The 23,435-nt window shown below is 40.7% G+C and overlaps 1 protein-coding gene across 4 annotated transcripts in view; it reads right to left on the reverse strand.

The window, feature by feature from the left end:
- Positions 1 to 23,435, reverse strand: part of Celf2 (CUGBP Elav-like family member 2) — an 808,061-nt gene that overhangs the window by 346,339 nt on the left and 438,287 nt on the right. Inside the window, exon 2 of one of the 4 annotated variants that reach the window (XM_058578640.1) lies at positions 5,243 to 5,337. The exons of the other annotated variants lie outside the window; for them this stretch is intronic. Within the exon in view, the coding sequence (XP_058434623.1) occupies positions 5,243 to 5,277 (35 nt within the window). The 5' untranslated portion in view covers positions 5,278 to 5,337. The remainder of the gene's footprint in view (positions 1 to 5,242; positions 5,338 to 23,435) is intronic. 4 annotated transcript variants of the gene reach the window in all.

Here is a 23,435-nt window from a genome sequence, read left to right on the forward strand (position 1 = left end):
GGCTAATAGATCTAAGCAGACCTGACGTAAAGACATTGTCAGTGTTTTATGCCACATAACATGCAGCATGTCCTGACCTCTTCTGCCCTGCTTTGCTAGGCTCATTGATGCAGCCGTGAGAGAAAACAGCATCAGAATCTCTCCCACCACTTTCTGGCTAACAAAAGGAGAAGGGCAAAGGGGACCTGTGAGTTGCTTTCTGGTCCAAAACAGACTTGTAACCTCTCCCTCCCTATTCATCTATTTTACTTGGTGGTGGTAGAGAACTGTAAATCTTAAGGTTTTCCCCCTAGGAACATAGTCGTAAGACCCATAGTACTAGTAGAACTCTCTCCCAGTGAATTCTGGGTAGGGAGACATTTGTTCCCATTGCTTATCATGATTTATTCCGTGGCAAAACACTTTTCTTGTTTGGAATTTCCAAACAGGAGATTCCAAATAAACTGTGCAATATGATCCATTCATAAGTTGGGTAATAGCTGTGCTAATGATGTGGGATACAGCCTCATTTAGAAAATTATTATTATTATTGTCATCAATCAGAGTTATTCACTCATAGCCTGATATATTTGGAGCTCAGCTTGATTTCTTTTAGGTCTGTTAACTTGTGGGTTTAGCATTAGGTTCCTTGACTCTATTTGTTTCTCTGAATAATGTCTTGTGGTCCCAAATCCCAATTTAGAATGGGTAGAGGTCTTAAGTGTTATCAAATAAAATTTGGAGGAGACTTTAAAGAGGAATCTAATGCAAAGTTTCTCCAAGTGTGGTCAGAACCAGCAATTTAAAAATTACCTGGGAACTCAGAAATGCAAATTACCAGCTTTACCCATGCTTACTACTTCAAAAATTCTGGAGGTGGGTCCTAGTATTGTGTTTTAATAAGGTTTCTAAGGGTTACTGTGTTTAAACTTGGGACCCAAGTATCTACTAACTTTAGGCCAAGAATTACAGCAATCATGGATCAACTAAAGCTGTCTTAGTGTCTTATACATGAGATTCCCTGTAACGAGTACAAAAATAGGTTCAAGAATGTCTTTTGAGAGTTTTCCATCAAGTTGGCAAAACTCACAGCCATGGGATTAACAGGAAACTGGTAGGACAATAATTAATTAAATTAGCACAAATCAAATGGTGCCACAGAACATTCAAGAGAGGGGACTAGATTCATTGAATTATATCTATTTGGATATGATTCAACATTTACCTTACACATATATAATAAATACTGACGGAAAGGCAAGATGTTCTTCTGGTCAATGAGAAAGAAGAGGGTGAAATCCTTTTTTCTTAACTCTAAGAATTGGAGGTAAACTTAATAGCATCTCTAATATATCCTGTTTTATCATCAGTGAAAATGACTCTGTGGCCTTTCTCCTTGAACCATCGTCACCACCAGGAGAGCCAAGAGAGTTAAAAAAAAATTTTTTTTCATGTCAATCTTTTCTCATTGACCAAAAAAAAAAAAATTCTTAAAGCTAATTCATATTGACACCGTGAGATAGCATTTTGTAAAGTCTAAAATGTTATATGAAAGTTAGATATTTGTGCTATAATCAATATTGTTTGAGTTAAAAAGCTGCATTGCTTCTGCATGAGAGGTTTGATAATTTTGTTCACTCAAAAATGGCAATATGAAGAGGAAAGGGCCTCATTCAGTTTGAGATTTAAAAAAACAAAACAAAACAAAAAACTATTTTCTTATTCCTTCTGTAGATACATCTGAAAATGAACAACAGACAAATCAAAAGCCCAAGGCTTTCTTTAGAACTCCAAATGATTTTTTTCAAGTTTCTGAAATGACATAAAATCAAATCCCTTTGAAAGTGAACAGCCTCACATATAATTTTATACACCTGACCCTAAAACTAAGAAGGTGATAATTTGGTCACTTTGGGGGGTCATTAATTCTTTTAAGTTACAAAAATTCCATTTAGCAAATTACCTTTTCCAAGGCACTAAATGACATCTTAAAGGTTTCAAGTGTTAAACTACCTTCAAAGGTGGTCAGTTTACCCCCTAATCACTGATAACATCAGTCCAAATAGCTTCAATTTCTTTCATGTTAGATTCTGATAAACATAAAACACTTTTATGGACATTATCAAATTTACCCTTAATTCGATAGTTAGAGTGGAGGAGGGGAGCCTGAGAAAAAGATTTTAGAACTTTCATTGTAAAGTAAAGGATATCATGATGTGAAAAAGATTTTAATTACATATTTGTTCAGTAATAGCAAAATCATATTATTTGAACATTGTTCTTTCATTTTTTATTGGCTGTGCTTTATAATGCTAATAAAATGTCCATTGTAATACCTCTTTGATTCTGATTTATGCTTTCAGGCTGAGCTGGAACACACGGTGCTAGAATTTATATTGCGGTCTAGGAAAGAATCTTTCTGAATCTTTTTGACCACTGTAAATATGTTGGGAACTTAGTAAATGCTTCCATGAGGCATTTCCAGCGGGTAGATTGCCAGGATGCGCTTATAGAAGGCAGAAGGTTGTGAATGTGTTGCTACATTCAAATTTAGATCAACACAGAGAGACCATGTTAGGGAATGAGCCCCTTTCTTCACCTGAGGTAGGCACATTTTCCTCTTTATGGCAAGCTTAAATGACTTCAATTTGGTTCTTGTCCTCAAAAGTCAAAATTAAATCCAGTTAATGAGCTACTATATCATTTTTCAAGAGACCAACGACTAAAAATTTTCTAAACAAGAAATAATTCATCATTATATTCATCTTCAAAATATAATGGATGCAATAGGTCCATCTACAGAGGAACTCTGTAGAGATGTCACACTATCAGGTAAATACTAGCCAGTATGAATTGTCCTACAATTCTTGGAGTTTTTAGCTCCATGGATTGCTTTTAACATGCATTCCTGACAAATTTCAAGGAAAAGTTCTAACTTTTCATGGTGAGATGGTAAAGACCCTATTAATCGGACAAGGTTAAAGACGATAGCCTATGTGTGGAAAATAAGGAAGTTGTTTTTTTCAGTTTTGACTGAAAAAGAATTTACTCCTGGAGAAGGTGAATCCATTTGGCTTACCAGGATGGTGTTTCAGATTCAATTAAAACATGACACTTGGAACCAAGACAACAGATGGCATGCTACAAGACAGAATCTACTTTCGCATTAGTCAAAGATTTGGGGGGCTTGGAAAAGATGTTAATTTTTTTTCCTCCTAATTTCCCCCTATTATCTTTCTTCTATCTTTATTTCTTCCCTTTTGATGTTGGAAAGAGATTTCTTGTTATGGTAAATTTTCTCTGTTACTTCAAGCACAAAAGCCTCTTCTGGCAGAATGATGGTCTCATCTTAAAAACAGGTAGTGGTTCCCAGAGGCCTTTAAGGCTTTGTGAGTGACTTCAGCCTGGCAGACAAGCCAGGCACACAGGACGGCTTCCTGGCATGCCATTCAGTTTCTTCTGAAACCTCTATCATATGACAGGATGGGCTTGTACATTAGAAATGGGACAGAAGAGGCTTTTAAAATCTTAGATCTGCTGTTTGTTTTTCTTTCATACTTGGATTGGAGAAAAAAAAGAGAGAGAAGGTGGGGGTGGGAAACCCAGGAAGAAAATGAAAGTTTAACATAAGAAACTAAAATTAAATAATGTGGAAAAGATTTCAAACATCTTTTTTTTTCAAAAACAAAACAAAATCAATCTTCAATGCAACTTGTGGTACTGTTTAATTAGTCAAATAAAGAATTTGACCTGGGTGCAATGTCACCCACTCTTTTCTTTAATATGGTAACATGTCACAATACATTTTTAGTTTTTCTCTTCAGGAAGTCAATATCACAAACTATAAATACACAGTGTAATCTTCTGCCAATAAAATGAGGTCAGCTTTCCTTTGGGTCTCCTTTAAAATTTGAAATCATTATCTCCCAACACTAAATCCCCTCACCTACTTAAGATTTACCTCTTCTCCCCCTATTCCCCACCTCCTCCCCCCAAGGAAAAGAAAAACAGAAGCCTTTCGATTCCAAATGAACTCTTTGGCCTTCATCAGGTCAAAAAAAAAAAAAAAAAAAAGTAAGATCATAAGAAAAATCAAAGTACATGACCAGATAGGGGCTGAGCTAAAGAAATAAAAATATGAAGGCAATGAAAGAAATCCATCCTTATGTCCTCTTTAATCCAACTAGCCAAAAAGAATGCTGAACTTTGAGAAATTTAGGAGCACTTAGTCCTCTGGCTAGGGGCACATGACCACTTACAATATTTGCCTTTAAAATGTGCCTAGTGTATTCAAATCTATGAAGCTAATGCCCAATTATAAAGAAAAAGGAGGTAGATTTCAGCTCATACCTAATGTTTTGCAATAAAAAAATGAGAATGACCTAACTCTGCCTAGAGCAGAACAACTAGCCAGCTATAACGAGAAGGCTCTGCTCCCCTGTTCTGTTGGGAAATGGGATGTCACGTCAGATCAAACACTCAGTTTAATAGAATATTATCAAAAATACTAGGTATGCATTACCAATTTGCCAGATATGGAATACAATAAAATACACTTAACACTAAAACAACACTGAACAATTTTAATCTTTCTCTGATGATTCAAGACATTTCAGAAATTTTCATTGACTCTAGGCCACCATTACGAACCTCAATTTCCACTATGCCCAGTGAAGCATGGTTATATCAATTAATAGAAGTTTCCATTTGACAGAATGTTCTAACAACCAGCTTTAACAGTATATTGTTTCTCCTGGGCGGGTACTGGACAAAGGATGAATACCAATCAGTTGGAGTTTTTTGCTTGGGATGGCAGTCCATTTGGTTCAGTGCCTCAAAGAAAGTGCTGTCTTCAAGTGATCTGAATAATAAAGAAGACTCTTTCTGTCCCTCAGATTGTAGGAATTCCTCCACCATGGTTCTTACAGCACACTTACAGAAAACTCTTTCAGTGTGACCAGCTCCTGCTGGTGGTGCTCCAGTGTCCTGAAGAAGGAGGATCCCACCAGCTAAAAGGTCAGCTAAGAAGTTTACTCTAGCTATAGCCTCCCAACCACTGTTTAATACCATTCTGAGTGACTGGAAAGTTTTGGAGCCAATAGCAGGCATTCTGATAGTGTGTACTTACTTTGATAACTACCATGTTGGGATGAAAGCATACTGATGCTAATCCTTTTTCAGTTTGGGTCACACAAGGTGACAGCAACGGGTGCTAATTGAAAAGGAAAAACGATAATTCAATGTTCTAACAGTTTTCACCTACCTCATGCTCTTTCGTCCAGAAGATTGAAAAAACATTTTTCACAAACAGAAATAATCTATGGTAACTTCCTCTGGGGTCTGGGTCATTCTGTGTCTCTGAAAAGGACAGGCAATATTTATGTGATAACAGTATTTTCTGATGATGGGCCAGAATGACCCAAGGAGAAAAAATGTGGTATTCAGTCTTTGGAAGATGGTTAAACTCCACTGCACTGAATAACACAGACTAGAGATTCAAGAATGTTCCAGGAATTTCAGTTTGGCCTGCCATGTTGGATGAGTTACCCAGTTAGAGCCTTATGGTTCTTCCATGTAACACATATGTCACTTTTAAAGAAAACACTGGTTTCTTCTGGAAAGAACTCTAAGTGTTGTAAATGCACAGCAAGTATTTATGGATGGATCACAGTCTCCCGTTAAAGGCAAATGGACTTCGGACTACTTGGGACTGGAAAAATGTGCTAACTTTGTCTTGTAACATGCCATCAAAAGCCTTATGCATAGAAATATCATGGTGATATTGTGGCCCTATTCTTTCTTTGTTTTCTAACACATTTGAGAGGCAGAGCATGAGGTGACACTTCAAAATGTAGGACAAGGCAATAGGCTTTCTAAATTAGAGGCCTATTGTCACATCTTCACCAGGACACTCCACACTCTAGGAGCTGCCACAAAGAACCCAGGTAGGGGAGCAAAATCTCTTGGGCAGATGGCTGGGTTTCTCATTCCCATCTTTCTGACTCCACAGTTTGTTCTGTTTTCCCTTTTTAAAATGCGGTTCATTCTAGAAGCAGCCAAATTTATCCACATAGTCCTTCTGAGGATAAATCCCTGAGAATTCTGCTTCAAAGCCCAGGAGAAGCCAGATCTCTGGGAAGAAGCCAAGCAAGATTTCAGTGAAACATCTCCCTCATGCTTGAACAAGTTTTTCTGTTCTGTTGAAACATGTTAAATCCTGCCCCATGCCCTTCTCTCCAGACAGATGGACAGACAGAGAAACAAAGAGACAGATACATGCTTAGTCTGGTGTAAACACTTCTTTGACAAGTTACAGCTTTCGGCTAGGCTCAATTACTGATTCCTAAAGAATCATTCACATTTAATCTATCTACTTTATCCCAGCCCTTGGAACATTTCTCAAACGTTCTTCGAGTCATAACAACCCTCTGAAAGAGATAAGGAGAATGGTGACACAAACAAGGCTTTGCAAAGCGATTTTCCTCTGATTAATCTCACCATGGGTTGGTGAAAAGAAGACAGTAGAGAATCTGATCCCAATTAGGGAGACGGGAAAAACGAAAGAAAAAAAAAAAAGTGTGGTAAAAGGTCTGTGTCTCTTCTGATCTCCAAACTAGTTTCTATCCACCATTTACCAACTCTTCTGAAGTTACGTGAATAATGAGAAACTGGAGAATTTAGCTGATTAGGCATTTTTACTACAAGGCAGGGAGAGCAGAAGTCATCAATAAAGTGTCCTCCAGGTAAGAGGTCACTCACCAACTTGACCTCTTCCTCCTTTCTAGAGGGAGAAGGGTGGGGAGACAGAGAGAGCTCACTGATCAAAAACTTGATGGTTGTTTAAACAGACCCTGGTGATTCTAGTATATTTTCTGATAGCTTTAAATTCATGGTCGAATGAATCCATCCTCTTATATTCAAACAAAAGACATCTCAGATCATCCTTCAGAGAGTGAATGACTCCCAGAAGATACATATGCACAAAATGTTCATTCTACCACAGCACTAATGGACCATTACCTGTAATATACTTCTTTCAATAAATTAACTGGCACCTTAGGTCATATCTAAATGTATAAACCAGTTTCAGTGAATTAGTGGAAGGACTGGTTTAAATGGTGAAGAGACTAACATTTATCATGAAAAAGTCAAGAACATCAGAGTACCAAAGAGAGTTTGGGGAGCAAGGTGGCTTGCCTTTGAGTAATTTGAGAATTCCCCTTTGGAAGATCCTGAAGTGCTCAGAGGACAGAGTGAAGGCCATTCATAGAAGTCATAGGGAGATAGAGTTTGGCTCCTCCTAAAAGGATGTGATATAAAGGGACACCTTCTATGTGCAAGCCTCTTTTGTGGGTAATTTAGTGTAAGATGGGTCATTGCACTACCTCAAAGTCCTGTCTTATAGGTAATATTTAAACCCATGTGAGACGAGTCAATAGTGAGGTTCAGAGGAGTTAAGAAATGTGCTTCAGGTCACACTGCTTATAAACAGCAGAAATACATTTAGATCCAAGTTTGAGCTAGTCTCACGTTTGTGTCTATTTGACAGCAGCCTCTGGGACAAACTAAATGCCCCTAAATGAGAGAAATATGCAAGTCAATATAGCACCCAGAACATTTTCCACTGTAACAGGCAAACAGTTTTTCTAAAAAAAAGAATTTAAGCTCCTAAACTCTGATTATGGGGTTCTCTTGAAGAAATAGAGTGGAGAGACCATGAGTGTCCAATTTTTTTTCTTTCACTTCTTATGAAGGAAGTTTTGTAGCAGCGATAAAGGAAAATAACTCACTATCAATGTTCAGTAAGCTCCCCATCAAACACAGAGGAAAAAAAGCAAGAAGGATGTTGCTATAAAAATAGCTGTAAACTGATCCATCCACATAAGACAACTTTAAAAGCCAGGGCAAATGGATTCTCAGTTGCCCTTTCTTTCCCATTTCTTTCTAACAAGTGTAATCTTTCCTAACTTAGGTCTGAACAATTCCAAATGATGACTTGATTTGCAGTGATGGACCTAGAAGGAAGCAGGGGAGCTCAGTTAAGCGTTTAAATGGTCGCGAATGGGCACAGGACACCAGCCAGTTATTTTGGTGCTCTGAGGTTTGATTTCCTTATGAGAGATAGGAAGGGGCTCCTGTGGTCCCTTTGACCTCGGCCTACATTACATGGAGTGTCCCTACAGCAACATCCCAGAGTCCATTCCTTATCACACTGTAGAAATGATTATGTATGAGCAGTGTCTAGTCTGTTGGATAACAGCCTGGGAAACCAGGCTACCTGTTCTTAAAGCTTAGCCTCTGACCCCCTTACCAGCAGTGCCACCTGGGCAAAGTATTTAACCTCTCTAAGGCCTACGTTCTTTATCTATGCAATGGGGATACTGACAACACTCTAGTCTGATGCCCTAAAGAGTTCCTATGCTGACAGTGTATGTTGTTCTACTCTTACTGTGCAGCAGAGCCTCTGAACTTCTGTGTGCCAGGTTTATCCAAGAAGCTCTACAAAAGCATGCGAAAAAGCTGAAATTCCAGGGGACCAGATTCAGTAGATCTGTGGTGGTGTTTAGGAAGCTGAAAATCCATGGGTGGTCTTGATACATATGGCTGGAGGAGAAAGCTCCCCCTCTCCAGTTGGTAGGAGGCTCCCAGGCAGGCAAGGGATAGACAACCTTCGGAGCCACACAGGCTTCAGTTCAAATACTTGCTGCACAATGTCTCAGCTGCAAGGCCTTGAGCAAGTTACTGACCATCTCTGAATCTCAGTTTTCTCATTTGTAAAATGGAGAGAATACCCTCTTTCTGGCAGTGCTGTTGTGAGGTTTAAAGAGAGATCAATGATGACAAATTTAAAGCCCTGGCAGGCAATCAATACATGATACTTTAAAAAATGTATACTTATTGTTACACAGATCCCTCAAACCAGGAAAGATCATAGAAACAGGGGAAGAGATGAGCTATTTGGAGCCTTTGAAACAGGCAGTTGAGTGCCTAAGAGCTGTGAATTATGATTTATCTTTTTAAACAACAAATACATGTGTATGTTATTTTTTCTCCCTTCTGAACAAAAGATAGAGCATATTTATGTACTCTTTGTTACCTATTGCCTTTATTTTTTATTTTTATACTTCACAGCATGTCTTGGGAACTTTCCAAATAGGTATATGAAGAGCATCCTCATTTTCTTTATAGAATGGTAGTATTCCACTGAGTTGATGTTTCATAGTTCAACCTGTTCTCTAATGAGGGACATTCAGGTGGTTTTCTAGCATTAGCATTTACAAACAAGGTAGGAATGGATCACTTTTAAACAAGTCTTCTCACACAGAAGTAGTTGTAAGGTAAATCCCTAGAAGTGGAATTGCTGGATTGGAAGGCTGGAGATTTGTCATTTTGTTAGAAATTGCTGAATTGCTCTCTTTTGATTTTGTACCAATTTATACTCCCATCAGCAACGGGAGAGATCCTATTTCTCACTCCATCGTCAACATTACCAAGTTTTTGACCTTTGCCAATTGGATAATCAAATGGTGGTATCACAATGTAGTTAATTTGCATTTGCCTTATTATGAGATTGTGTGTATTTTCATGCTTTAGAACAATTTCAATTCCATTTTCTGGAAATGATTACTCGCGTCCTTTGCACGTTTCCTATCGGTTGGTTGGATGTTGTCATTTTGATTTATAGCAACTCTACATATTTGCAATAGCAGGCCTTGGTCTATAATATGAATTGCAAAATTTTGCTTTTTGTCATTTATTTTTTAACTCTGCTTATGGGTTTCATTCTGTGTATGTTAGTTCACCATGCAGAATTTGTTTTTATGTAGTTGAATTTATCTAATTTTTATTTCAAGGTTCTTGGGTTTAGTACAATGATTCTAAAAAGGCTTTCCCACTTTGATGTTATAAAAGAATTCTTTCATGGTTTCTTTTGGTAAGTTTATTATTTTTATTTTGCATTACAATTTTTGATCCATTTGAAATGTACCCCAGTGTAAGATAAAGCTCTAACTTCTTTCTAAATGGGTGGAATCTATTTCTTGTATTTAGAGAACAATATGTAAGAAAGCTGTGTAGGGGGAAAATATACTAGCCGTAAAGATTCCAAGCAAAGAGAAAACGATCACTTCAACAAGTGCATTTCTTTCGGTTTTTCTGCTATGAAAGTATACTTAATGTCTTTCTTTTTTCTCTTCAACAGTTGTCACTCATTTACTAAAAAATTAATTGTTACATGGAATCAAATTAAAAATTACAGATGGCAACAGTGAACATTCCTGAAGATGAGTTGGCTGATGAGCTGGATTCCCCCCTTTTCTCATGACTGTCTTCGGTGGGCATCCTATCGCCTTGATTTTCAACGCTTTAAAAGCCTCAATGCAATAACAATATAATCATAAAAGCTAATTAGTAAAGATTTTGTGTCTTGTTAATGATGTACAATTGATTGTGGCTCGAGGACAGAGCGGGACTAACCATTCATCCATGATGAGCTTTGCATTTTATCTTCCTACAACGTGAAGGTGATGGCATTTTTATTACTGTTGCTATTATGTAGACATCTGAACCAACTCACCAATCTGTTTTTATCTAGCAGCATCTTTTATTACCACCAAACCTGAGCCCTTTAAAACTGTAGAGATGAGTGTGGGTGCCTGATTACAAGAAGTAAGAAGAAAATTAATTACATTTGGACCAAATGGCGAACACCAATCAGGGTACCATTTACCCACTCCATCTTTGCTTATTTTTGTCAATTATACTTTTCTCCCATAAAGCCATAGAACTTAGTTATGGTATACAAATGTGTGATTAAAAATAACTTTTAAGTAGTCACTTAAATGACTATAATCCCTTGCCTCTTTTTTTTAAACCCACTTATTGTTTTTTTTAAGTAAATAGATGTAGATAAACACAGGCATAGATACACACAGATGTCACTATACCCATTTATGCAGAGAAGGGAATGAGATGCATAGATGCTGAAACTCCCTAGAGGAAGCCCCTCCTCAGGGAACTCTCTGCTGACTCCCGCGGGTCTGGAGGCTGGCAGCCTTCAATACTATCATCCTTCTTCCCTTGCCCCCTTCCTTTGGTTTTCATGATTTCCTCCATCTCTGCAAGAGGCTGCAACTAGGGAGCCACGTGCCACTGTAACTATCTCTGGGGGATTGGTCCAATGCCTAATTTTTCAAAGGGATGGGAGCTTGGCTCTTTTCAGAGTTGGCCTGGATCACACAGCTGAGATAAGAAAAGTGCATACTAGGTGCCGAGCTTCTGCGGGGAAGTTTGTTGTGACATGGCTCTTTACCTGGAATGTACAACCAAGACAGTAATGCTGGCCTAATAATTCTCTGTTGCTACTTTCTGACACTTGAAAAATTTTAAAGATATACTCATTGGATGCCTGCAGAGTAGCTCTAGGCCCATAACTTGGGGTGGACACACATCCTGCAGGGCCTAGGACACGGTGTTGGTGCTCAGTGTCATCTGGACTCCATTGGCATCCTGCTCCTGTGCCTTTCTTAGACTGTGGAGCCAAAGATGCCCCTGTGGCCTGTCAGCCAACCCCACAAGCTCAGCGTGCAGAGACTGAGGGGCATCCGTAGGTGTAAGAAGTGCTTTAGCATTTGGAACCCTGGATCTAGGCATCTCATTACAGAATTCTTTTCCTTTCTTGAGCTGGTCTGTAGGGTTGGTGAAGGTCTCTTTGCATCTGGGCTTCAGGACCCATGAGTTCAAAGAAGTAGGTAATGGATGGGACAGAGAAGACCATCTCTTTATATTCTTCTCCTGTCCCTATAGGTGGCTAGAGTTTGATTTAATTGGAAAAGCATGAGCTTTCTTTTCTTTTTTCCCAAAGGCCAAAGGGGAGATAGTAGATGAATTGGAAAGACTGAGCACAAAGTGTTGAGTTGCAGAGGGCTGTGGTTCTATCTTCCAAACTAGTATCTAAGGAGCAGTAAAACAGCTGGGAGCCCTCCTTGGCATTCTCAGCCACCCAGAAACCCTTCTGTTTTGCTGGTGGCTGTTCACCCTATAGAAACTTTTTACAATTAAGTGCTTGAAGATTTGATACCATAAAAAAAGAGGATGGTGTTGAAGATGTATTCCCAATAGCCTGAAGAATTTGTTCTGAAGGCTTTGATAACTGGCTTTTGCAGACACCAACTATCTAGCTAAACAGCAGTTTATGAAATAGAAGGGGTCACAAACGGGACAGGAACTATTTTCACAACTTCCTGCCATACCATAGTGAGAGGATGATTGCATAGCATACACACATCACAAAGCTACAATGTGTCTGTTCTCAACTTTGACTTTTCAAGTGCTTTCTGTGCAGATTCTACTTTTGTGCAGTACAGGCCTAGATTCCAGGATGTGACATGTGACATACTTTTCTACGAGGCATTTAACACTCGATATTTCAATGTGCGCTGATAGCTGCTGCTATTGTGTCTTGTGTACTTTAACTGAACTTTCAGATTTTGAACTTGTGCCCTGAGGCGATTTAATCATGAAAGCTGCAATCTGATGTGCAAAAGTGATAAATAAGTAGGTGCTATTCAATTTCCAAAAGAAGGCAGCAGCAATGGGGGATCATGAAAATAGGCCCTTTTTGTATCACTCATGAAATCCTTGTAACTCTGCAATTCTTCTATCCTGCACTGAGAGGGGCAGTCCCTGGGTAACATAATATTAAAGACCAAAGATGCCCCCCATACACGCAGAAGAGAGTGGGAAGAATATTAAGATCTGCATCATCTGCTCCTGTGCTATTACTTACAAGTCCATTGCCCAGTTCCTTTGTCCCTATCTAGGTCTCCATCTGAAGCCCTGACTGGTTTAAGACTCTTGCTACCTTTGCTCAGAACCAGTGTTTGCTGGGACTGCAGACAGAAGCAGATGAGCCCAAAGGGTTGCAGTGTTGGCACACAGTGGCCATTCTCTCACCTGCGGCATCTGTCCACAGGCACAACACACTGCTTCCCTTGTCTCCTAGTAATGTTCTTCAAGGCTCCAGCAACCCAAAGATACAGGACACACTCAAGACTATGGCTTAGACCATGGCCCTTCCGAGCTTGCACTCCTACTTCGATTTGAGAACATGAGATTAAGGCAGAAGTGCACACAGGACCTGCACACCCATGTCCAGCCCTCCTACAGTGCTCCTCCTGTTGCCAGGGGATAAACTCAGCAAGGAGGAGAGGAAGGCATGATGCACATGGTCATCAGAAAAGACCATTCAGAAACCCACAGCCAGAAAGGAGACATACCCTCTCTTAGCACAAAAAGGGCAAAATTCTACCAACCTGGAGGGTGTGAGTTTCCTATGAAGAGTGGTGAGAGGTGAGAATGAATTTCAGGTGGAATTTTAAAAAGACAAAGCAAAACTGATTGTACAATGACTTTAATTCTTCAGGATAAATCCTGAGGAGTGGTATAACTGGGTCCAACAGTGGTTCCATGCCTAGTCTTTTGAGGAACCTCCTTACTGATTTGCATAGTGGTTGAACTAATTTACAATCCCACCAAGAGTGTAAAAGTGTTCCTTTCTCTCTACATCCTCTCCACCATGTATTATTGTTCGTATTCTTGATGACTGCTATTCGGACTGGTGTGATATGAACTCTCAGTGTAGTTTTGATTTGCATTTCCCTAATTGCTAATGATGTGGAACATTTTTTTTCAAATATTTTTGGCCATTGGTATTTCTTCAAATGTTAAATTCATTTGAACATTTTTTATTTGTATACCCATGTTTATAGCAGCATAGTTCCCAAACTCTGGAACTAGCCTAGGTGTCCAATCAACAGATCAATGGACAAAGAAAATATGATAAATATACACAATGGAGTTTTATTCAGTCATAAAAAATGAAATTATGTAATCTGCAGGAAAATGGATGGAACTTGAGACCATATACTAAGTGAAATAAGGCAAACTCCAAAGGTCCAAGGGTATATGTTTTATCTCAAATGTGTACACTAGAGAGGAAAAAGGAAAAGAAAGGTATGTGTTTGGGAATCTCATGAAAAGCAAAAGATCAGTGGAGGAAATGAAACAGGGGGTAGGAGGAGGGAAAGGAGGGAGGAAGTGTTGGGGAGTGACATTGGCCAAATTATATTGTACGCATGTTCATACCCCATCATTTTGTATAACTATAATGCACTGATAAAACATATTGGGAAAAAAAATCCCAACATTTTTCCAGTTTGAAGAAATGCTTCAATATATGTCATATTCCATGCCACATTTTAGTTTATAAGGGAGAAGGTGGTTGCAGCAATGAACCATTGGGAAGTAACAATATCCTATGACAAAATACTATATATGAAAGGGCTTTAGGAGATTATAAGTCATAGTTCTTTAAGGTACTGAATTGTCCCAAAGGGGGCTGTTTAAAATTATATATGTTAATTATCTGACACTTCAATGAATTATGTAGGGCACGTATACATTAATAAAGAGAATTATAGATCTGGAAATTATTTTGGCCTTATGCACAGGCCCATCCCACCAACCATGGGAACTAGTCAAAGTAGGAGAACATAGTGGGTGTTGTCAAAGATGCTTGCTAACCTTCTCAATGATTTGACCTTGTGCCTGAGGCAGCCTCAAGAATGGACAGTTGAATGGTCAGTTCCACTGCTTCCTTGAACCACTGGTGAACATTGGGAATGTAGACATAGCATTTGGGAAATTAGTGAACCACAGATAATCAATGTGCCATAACTTTACCCCAAAAGCCTTTATATCATACACATAAATGTGTTTTGAGAAGTTGTAGGCAACTGTCAAGAGGACCATGGAGAAAGAATTGTATGGCTACTTGGAATATTTGTGCTTAGAGTAAAATCTGATGCCTTACTAGTTGTTATGTTCCAGGTCTGGAATGTCTCCCAAAGGCTCATGAACTTAAAGGCTTGGTTCTCAATGCAGCAACATCCAGAGATGAGGCTTTTAGGAAATGATTGGACCATGAGAACTCTGACTTTTCAGTAGATTAATCCGTTGGATGGATTAGTACCTTGAGTGGATTATTGGTAGGTGGGATCTATTTTGGAGGAGTAGATCACTGGGGTTGTTCCCTGAAAGGATTTATCTTTTCTGTGTCCCTTTCTTCTCTCTCTGTTTCCAGGCTACCATGAACTAAGCAGCTTTCCTCCACAGTGCCCTTCTGCCATGATGTTCTGCCTTGCCTCAGGCCCAAAGCAATGGAGAAGGCTGACCATGGACTGCAACATGAGCTGAAATAAATCTGTCCTCCTGTAAGTTATTTTTTCTGAGAATAGTGAAAAACTAACTATTGAATTAGTCTTGACCACAGTTCTTTTGGAATAGTGTAAGAATTGTACGGGTACGGATTTTTCAAGTTTGGATTGAAAAATAACCTTATTACTTATACATTAACCAGGAATCCTCAGTCTTTGGGTCACATTTTCTACCTGAAGATAGAGGATCCCTCTGAGAACTCTACCTGTGTATCTCCCCTTACCCAGAACAGGACTGAGGATGCAAGCAAAGCTCAGGGAGATGATCCAGAGCTGTGAAGATGGCTGAGGGAAGAGCAAATAGAGCAGACACTGGTTTCTTACATAGAACTAAGAAATATGGAACTGGCAGAAAGAGTCCCTAGTTAATGGAAAATATACCCAGGAATAACAATGTCCTGCCTCAGAACCGACTGATTTAGTCAGGTTACAAATTCCATCTTTTCTAAATGCCAAAGAAAAGAAAACCAGACACAAAAATGAGAAGGACAGAGAAAAACACCACCGACATAAATACTTATGTACCTATTCTGGGCCCTTGGGATGTGGTGGAAATGCCCCTCTTGGTGCATGGAAGGCCTACTAGAAAGAGACTCATCTGTAATTAACTAATAAACAGCAAGTCCAGTGATGATGAATGCTATGGGATAATAATTGCTAACTCGTTGGTCGAGTGCTCTTTGTTGGGAGCATTCCACATACTTTACATGTGTGAACCTCATTAGGACCCATTAACATCCCCATTTTATGGGTGAGAATAATGAGGTCCTTGAGAAGTTGAAGTAGCCCAACGATATGCATCTGGGAAATAGGAAAACCAAGGTACCCTCCTCCCACAGGGAGAAAAGTCCCAGCGTCACAGGTAAGTCTCTACTGCAGGGGAATGGAGAAGGAGTGCTGGAGTAGGGCCTGGGGTGGGCATGGTGATTTTAATAAGGACATCATTGGAAATTGCACTGAGAAAATGACATCTGAGCCAAAACCAGCAAATAGGTGAGGACAGTGACAGAAGGCTGTGTGGAGGAGGATCATTTAGTTGCAAAAGCCTGAAGGCAGGAGGGAGAGAGAAATAAGGAGGCTGAAATGGCTGGAACAGGGCAGCAGAGTGGCCAGGGGACCAGAGGTGAGGTGGGCAGAGAATTTTAAGGCCGGACTGCAGAGGTCTGACAGAAGAGCTGTGGCTTGTGCCCTGGTGAGTCTTTAGAGAGGACTGCCATGTTCTGATTTTTATATTAAACACATTATTCTTGTGGCTTGTGTTGGGAATAGACTGAGGAGTTTAAAGGTAGAAGCAGAAAAAGGCCAACAATCCAAGAACTGCCACTACTGTCACCGAGCCACGGGATGGGCAAGGTCATCCTGAATAAAGTCTGCGTAGATGTCCTCAAGGGCTTGAGCAGTGCACAGACCTGAGCCCTGTGGACATGTTGGAGAGGACAGACTAGATTCTGGTCACCAAGGGAGAAATATGAGTTTCTATTTTTAGATGTCTCATGCTCATGAAAAATTGCTGATGAATATTCTTGACTTGGGTACTAGTTGTTCTTGCACACCTCACCTCACTTAGGTTTCCTCAGGGTTGCGATTCATTCTCATTTCTTCAACTGTTACTTCCATGGAGATACTTGGAACTCTATAACTCTGGCCTATAGAGGGCCATTTCCAATTTCCTATTTTGTGTCCCACCAAAACTCAGTTCCAGGGCTTCTCTCCCACACCAACGCTTCCCTTGGACTGTCCCATTTTTTGATCACCAATTACCCTGGTTCAAATCTGTGGCAGTTACTCTGAAGCCTTCTGTGCTTTGGCTCTAATTCATATAATTCTGACTCCTATAAATTATGCTTCTGAGACATCTTTTCTTTCCATCCTCACTGCCACCATCTTTGTTTGAATTTGCCCTTCCTCTGGAAAACTGTATGTTCAGATTCACCTTTCAGTACCTACTATTATGAGCTTAACTTTACCAAAGGTGATTTATGATGTTCCCTTTAAAACCTTCAGTTCTTCTCTTGTCTGGTGAACCATATGTAGATGCACCACATTATGGTTTGGATGTGAGGGTGTCCCCCAAAAGCTCATGTGTGAGACAATGCAGGGAGGTTTAGAGAAGAAATGATTGTGAGAGTCTTAACCCAATCAGTGAATTAATTCCCCTGTTGGGATTAATTTACTGGTAACTGAAAGTAAATAGGATCTGACTGGAGGAGGTGGGTCCCTGCGGACAAGCCTTTGGAGTATATATTTTGTATCTGGCGAATGGATTCATTCTCTCTGTCTCTCTCACTCTTCCTTATCATCATGTGAGTCACTTCCCTCCACCACACTCTACTGCCATGATGTTCATCCTCGCCTTGAGCTCTGGGGAATGGAGCCTGCTGTCTATGGACCTCTGATACTGCATCCCCTCAAATAAACTTTTCCTCCTTTACAATTGTTCTGGTCAGAACTTTTAATCACAGCCATAAAAAGCTGAGTAAAACACTCCAGAGCTTGGCATCCATTATTCACCACAATGTGAACAAACCTGTATCTAAACTTTCTCATTCCCTTATACAACCTGTACACCTCTAACACCCCAAGCCAACTCCTGTGATTTTCTACCACATTCTGTGCATTCCTGCCTCTAACTCCTACAGAGCCCCACCTATCTGCTACCAGCATTTTCTGCTACCAGTGTTTGCCAACACTGTCTTCAGGAAGCCTTTCTTGTTCCCTCAAACTGGGAGCATTTTCTCTTTCCTATGCATTTGTGGTTCAGTTTTGTGTGTTTGTCCTATTACATCATTTATGCCCTTGCAAGGTGAAGGCATGCAAGTGTGTCACATGGAATACACTTAGGTGCTCATTTATTCATGAATTTTTTTTATAAGCATGGAAACCTGGGCATTGTTCTGGGCACTTGGAACCCAAAGGAAATCAGATAGTTTTCCTCACTTTGACATGCTTATTCAGTAACCAATGCAACAGGAGATAATTTACAACTTATGGGAGTGGTAATCCAACCATCCTCAGTTAAAAATCATGTTTCATGCTACCTTCTACTCCTGCCATCATAAATCAAGGTAATTACTTGGCAATCTGGCTACACCTTGTAAGGCAAAAGAGCTGTTCATGTCTTGTGTCAAATGGTGAATGGAGAGGGGGGGAGGAAAAGGGTAAATTACTCTGCCTCCAATCTGTGCCCAATCAGCTGTAAATCTCCAGGAAAAAAAAATGTACTTGGGATCACCAAAGAAATATCCTTTTGACTGTGCATCTATAGGTAGGATTTTGTGCAGTTGGAGGGACAGACCCGAGTAAGTGTGAAGCATACCTGGAACTTCATGTTGATCTTTTATGTTTGAGTGCAAGAGTGGGCACTTCTAATGGATTTAAAAGGTTACCCTGCCTTCTCTGCCTGTGTACACAGCAAGTGGAGCAGGGCTCTCAAGGCCTGACTGTGACAAGGACCACACATTTTAAAGATGCCCTGTGAAATGGAAAACAGCACTGGGGCTTCAGCACAAGTGCAATTCTTATATCTTATCGACCTTTAGTGCAACAATTTGTTACATGCCGAGATTTTAAAATGTGTTCTTGCCAGAAGAGAGACTCAAGGATGGGACAAAGGAGTAATTTAAATGCCCCTTAAAACTGTAAATGGACAAAGGTGTATAGCGTAGCAGGAGAATTGTCGTAGTTAAGGGCACAGTTTCCGGAAGAAGATAGTGAGAGTCGGGAATCCCAGCAGCACAATGTCCTATAGCTGTAGGAACTTGGGTAAGCACAGAGGTTAACTAGTCTCTCTGTACCTCATCTCAAAATAATAAATGAACTTTGACCATAGAACATGGTTGTATTAAGTGAGCTAATAATACTTGTAAGATGACAGCAGTTTAGCATCAGTAAAGGGTTATTAAATTAAAATGAATTAAACTAGTTGCTTAATTTATTAAATTAAAACAAATTAGACTACACCCCCCCCCCCAGCAACCTCACATGACACGGGAAACCCCTCTCACCTGATAGTTACCTGGAGATATTACCTCTTGATTTCAACAGTCTACTGAGCAACCAACATTATTTGTAGGGGGGAGAAATGGGTAAGTTTTGCCATATACAGTAAATTTTTACATTTGCTTCTCCCTTAAATGAAAGGAAAACATCCATGGAGAAAAAGGGGGGAAAAAATCTTTCCCAAAGGATACTTGAATAAACCTGAATAAATGAAAGCTCTGCAGGTAATCTAACCCTCTAGATATAGTGACACAAATTCTACACCATTAATGACTATCACGTGCAATCCTGTGGGGAGAGAAATTCCCCAAATCGGCCCTTTTTATGCCTTGTTTCCTCTTTTATGTGCAATTTCATCTTTCTGGGGCCCATATAAATCTCTCTCAGCCTGTATTATCTTCCCATTATGAGCGAGTGGCCATAATGACAGCCACCTGTTTTAATGACAGAGCCAGGATGTCATCATTTTCAGCAGAGTGTTGTTAATCTGAGTAACCTTTCCCTTCAGGAATGCCATCCCCACCTTCTTGCAGTTTGGTGCCAGTTTCAGAGCACCTGTTCCCCTCTAGTTTTAAAAGGTAAACTCCTCCCCAAGGGGAAACCCTTCCTCCGCCTCCACTCCCTGGTATACTCTCTGTATAAATCTTGCACTTTTGGTCGCTATGGTTTTCTCAATCAAACCAGCAGGGGGGAAAAGTGGAAGATGGGAACATATTGTTAGAGAACGCACATTAACACACTGTAATAGCCCAATCAGAAATTTGTCAACATCGTTAACTGCCACCTTCGCTCGGCTTCAATCCTGGAACAGCTGCTGACAGGCTTGCTGAGGCTTCCTCCAGGACATCAGGTGTGCGGAATCAATAGCACCATGGCGTCTAAGCCAATGACTGCCACAAACACCATTTGTCACTCTGAGACACACAGCGACAGGATCCCAGAGCTCCGGCCACTCCCAATGACCCCCAGGGACATTTCCAAGGCTCTCTGATGTGGTCTAATTGGCTAAGTGTAGATTTTGCCAACTTCAAAGCTGTTCTTGCAAAGCCATCTAAGTCAAGCCCAAGCGGTGCTTGGTTGGCCTGTCATCCTGGAGACACAGCGTGGTGGCGTACACGGGAGCTCACACAGCTTCAGTGCAGAATCTGACTCTTCTGCTTGCCAGCTGAAAGACTGCAGGCAAGGGTTGTCAGTTCTTTGACAAAAAGCTGTGGGGTAGACAGGTGACATATGCCAGGGTCTGGTTGAGCAGGTTCTCAGTGCATGTTCCCTGCTTTCTTTCCTCTCCTGAATGCCTCCGTTCTCACCACCTTCTATGGCCCAAGCCAAGGTCTGCCCATCTGCCATGGTCCAAGTCTTCTCCAGGAGATCCGGCCCAGCTGGTCAGCTCTCGCTGCTGTTTCTCTCTCCATACGACACACTCCTTCCTTTCTTTCTCATCCTTTTCTTGGATCTGTGAGGCTGCACACAATTCCTCACCCCACTGCTCAAGGACCAGTAGCCAAGGAGGAAGAAGAAACGCTGTTGGCCTTCCCTTTTGGCTATCTTCTGATTTTGTTCTTCCTGCTCCATGTTAGACTAATTATCAGCATCTCCTATTACTCCAGTGCATTCTTAGGTCGGACATCTTGGGAGACTCACCAGTGCCCAGTCTCACAAGTTGATCTGAAGCCACACACACCTCTTCTCCCTCCATCCTGCTTAAATGGGAGTGGGGGCTCCTCTCGCATGGTAATTCCACCTGTGCTCTGGATGCCCTCTTGCCTTCTCAGGGACTTTATTTCTACCCTGCTCCTGATTTCTTCGATGCATGGAAACATGAGCAAGTCTCTGGAATCTTTAAGAAACATCCGACCTCAAAGTCCATTATTTCCCATCAACTATTACCACCTGTCTTGTCCCCTGTGAGGTTGAACTTCTTTAATGAATTTTCCACACCGTTCACTTCCAACCCACTTTAAACTCACTTCAGTCTGGCTGCCTTCTTCCCCTTTAGGCCATTGCTTCTTCTGGAGGCACATTTTCTTCCTCTTCCTTAGTGCACATGATCCATGGCTGGGGTGATAGTCAAGTTCCTCTTTCCTTCTCATGAAAATTCTTTCCCCAGGGCAAAGATGTTTGCTAAGTGCTGCAGTCTGGCTGGGCACAATCAGGAGCCACTTGTCAAAAGAAACTAACTTTATTTTTAGAACCACACACGACAAACAAAATAATCTCTCAGGAAAAACCCTCAGAGCCTCAACTGCCACCACCGGCTTTCCACAAGCCTCTCTCTCCCACACAAGCTTCTCTCCACCTCCCACAATCCTCCTGCTCTTGAGGCGGATTGGCTGGGTCACGTGGGCGGAGCCAAAAAAGTCCCCCAATGAGCAGCTCCGTGGTCTGAAAGGGCAGGGAAACAGTCCAATGAGCATCACCGCAGAGGAGCCAATCAGCTAGATGTTGCTGGGGCCGAGGAGCCAATCAGCTGCTAAGGATTCCCAAAATTATATCTATAGCCACATGAAGAAGTGTTCAACAAGGAATAAGGGCATAGTCAACAGTATCAAATATTGCCAAGAGTCTAAGCAATAGATGCACCAAGGTGTCTACCAGATTTAGCTTTGCATAGGTCATGGAAATTTCTGTAGGGTTTTACTGGTGGAGAAGAACAGACTTTCTCATCTTGAAGATTAGTTACCTGATCTTAAGGTGACTTAGCAGACTCTTGGTCGCACACATAGGTCCAGTACTAGAACAGAAACTCATGACTGTATTTTGAATCTGAAATTTCCACCAAAGGCCCCTGTGTAAAGGAATGGTCCTCAGTTTAGCACTCTTGGAAGATGATGGGAGTTTTAACACAGTGGGGCCTAGTGGGAGGTTTCAGGTCATTAGGTGCATGTCCTTAAAAAGAATTGTGGGGCACCAGTTTCTTCTCTCTCTTTTTGTGTCCCAGCCATGAAGTTAATGGTTTTGCTATGTGTTTCTATGATATATTGCCTCACCATAGGCCCCAAACAGGGTCAACTAATCATGAAATAAAACCTCCAAAACCAATATAACCCTTTTCTCTTTATAAGCTAATTAGCTCAAGTACTTGTTATAGTAATAAAAAGCTGACGAACACAACTTTCAGTTCTATATGTGCCCAAGACATAATGACTGTTTTATTTTATAGTAAGAATGGATTGAGCTGGCCTTCTCCTGTGAGGGTAGAGAACTTCCCTTTAAGTTTTGGATACCTTATCCTGAGGTGGGAAATACAGTGTCAATCCATGAAGGAGAAATCTTAGGTAGGTGATATAACTAGATCTATGAGAACAGAGTCCCCCCCCCCCCCTTTCCCAGGGCTTTATGATCCTATTAGATCATCCCAATCTTTCCTAATCCTTCCTAATCCAGTCTTTGTTCCCTCTCACAATCTGGCGCACCGGAGTTTGTGTTCTTCCTTTCTTATCTTATCCCAGCCCTACATGCCCTTTCCCATTCAGAGCTCAGGTAACTCCTCCTTCCGCTCTATGTGGGAGATCTCCTCCAGGTAGCCATTTGGTACTGATGCATTTGGAGCCTGCCCAGAGCCTAACCTTGCTTGACCTCTGATCCCTTCTTTGCCACAATGAGACTAACTATCAAAGAAATAATTACTCTAATTATAGTATTTTCTTGTTCTATTATTTCTTCTTCACCCTCAAGGTATTAATGCAATCACCACAAATAATCATGTATTTCAGAACACAGCATTTACTGCAGCAAAATAACTATCATATTTCAATGACTCCCAATGATCCCTATGTCCTGGTTTCTTGTCCTTGTATAATCTTTCCTTTGAGCATGGACTAGACCTTATGACTTCTTTATAATGGAGAGTCATGGGAGGTCATGAAATCAGATTATAAAACGACTGTGACTTCTATCTTGCTGGCCTCATGGTTTCTCTCCCTTGTTTGCAACAATGGAAGCCAGCTTCCCTATAGAGAGGCCCTGGGGCAAAAGAAGAAAGGGTAGCCCAAAGAACCAGAAAGGCAGGAACTAAGACCCTCCATCCAATTTCCCACAAGGAACTGAATTCTTCCAACAGCCATGTGTGAATTTGAAAGCCCATCCTTGCAGGGTCAAGCTCTCATCAGACTTTAGCCAAAACCTTGAAGCTTTGTGGGAGACCTTCAAATACAAGTCTGTAGCTAAACCATGTCCAGTTCC

Source organism: Marmota monax, unplaced genomic scaffold (assembly GCF_021218885.2).
Source record: "Marmota monax isolate L192 unplaced genomic scaffold, Marmota_monax_Labrador192_F-V1.1 WCK01_AAM20220418_F8-fsc00072, whole genome shotgun sequence".
NCBI lineage: Eukaryota > Metazoa > Chordata > Mammalia > Rodentia > Sciuridae > Marmota > Marmota monax.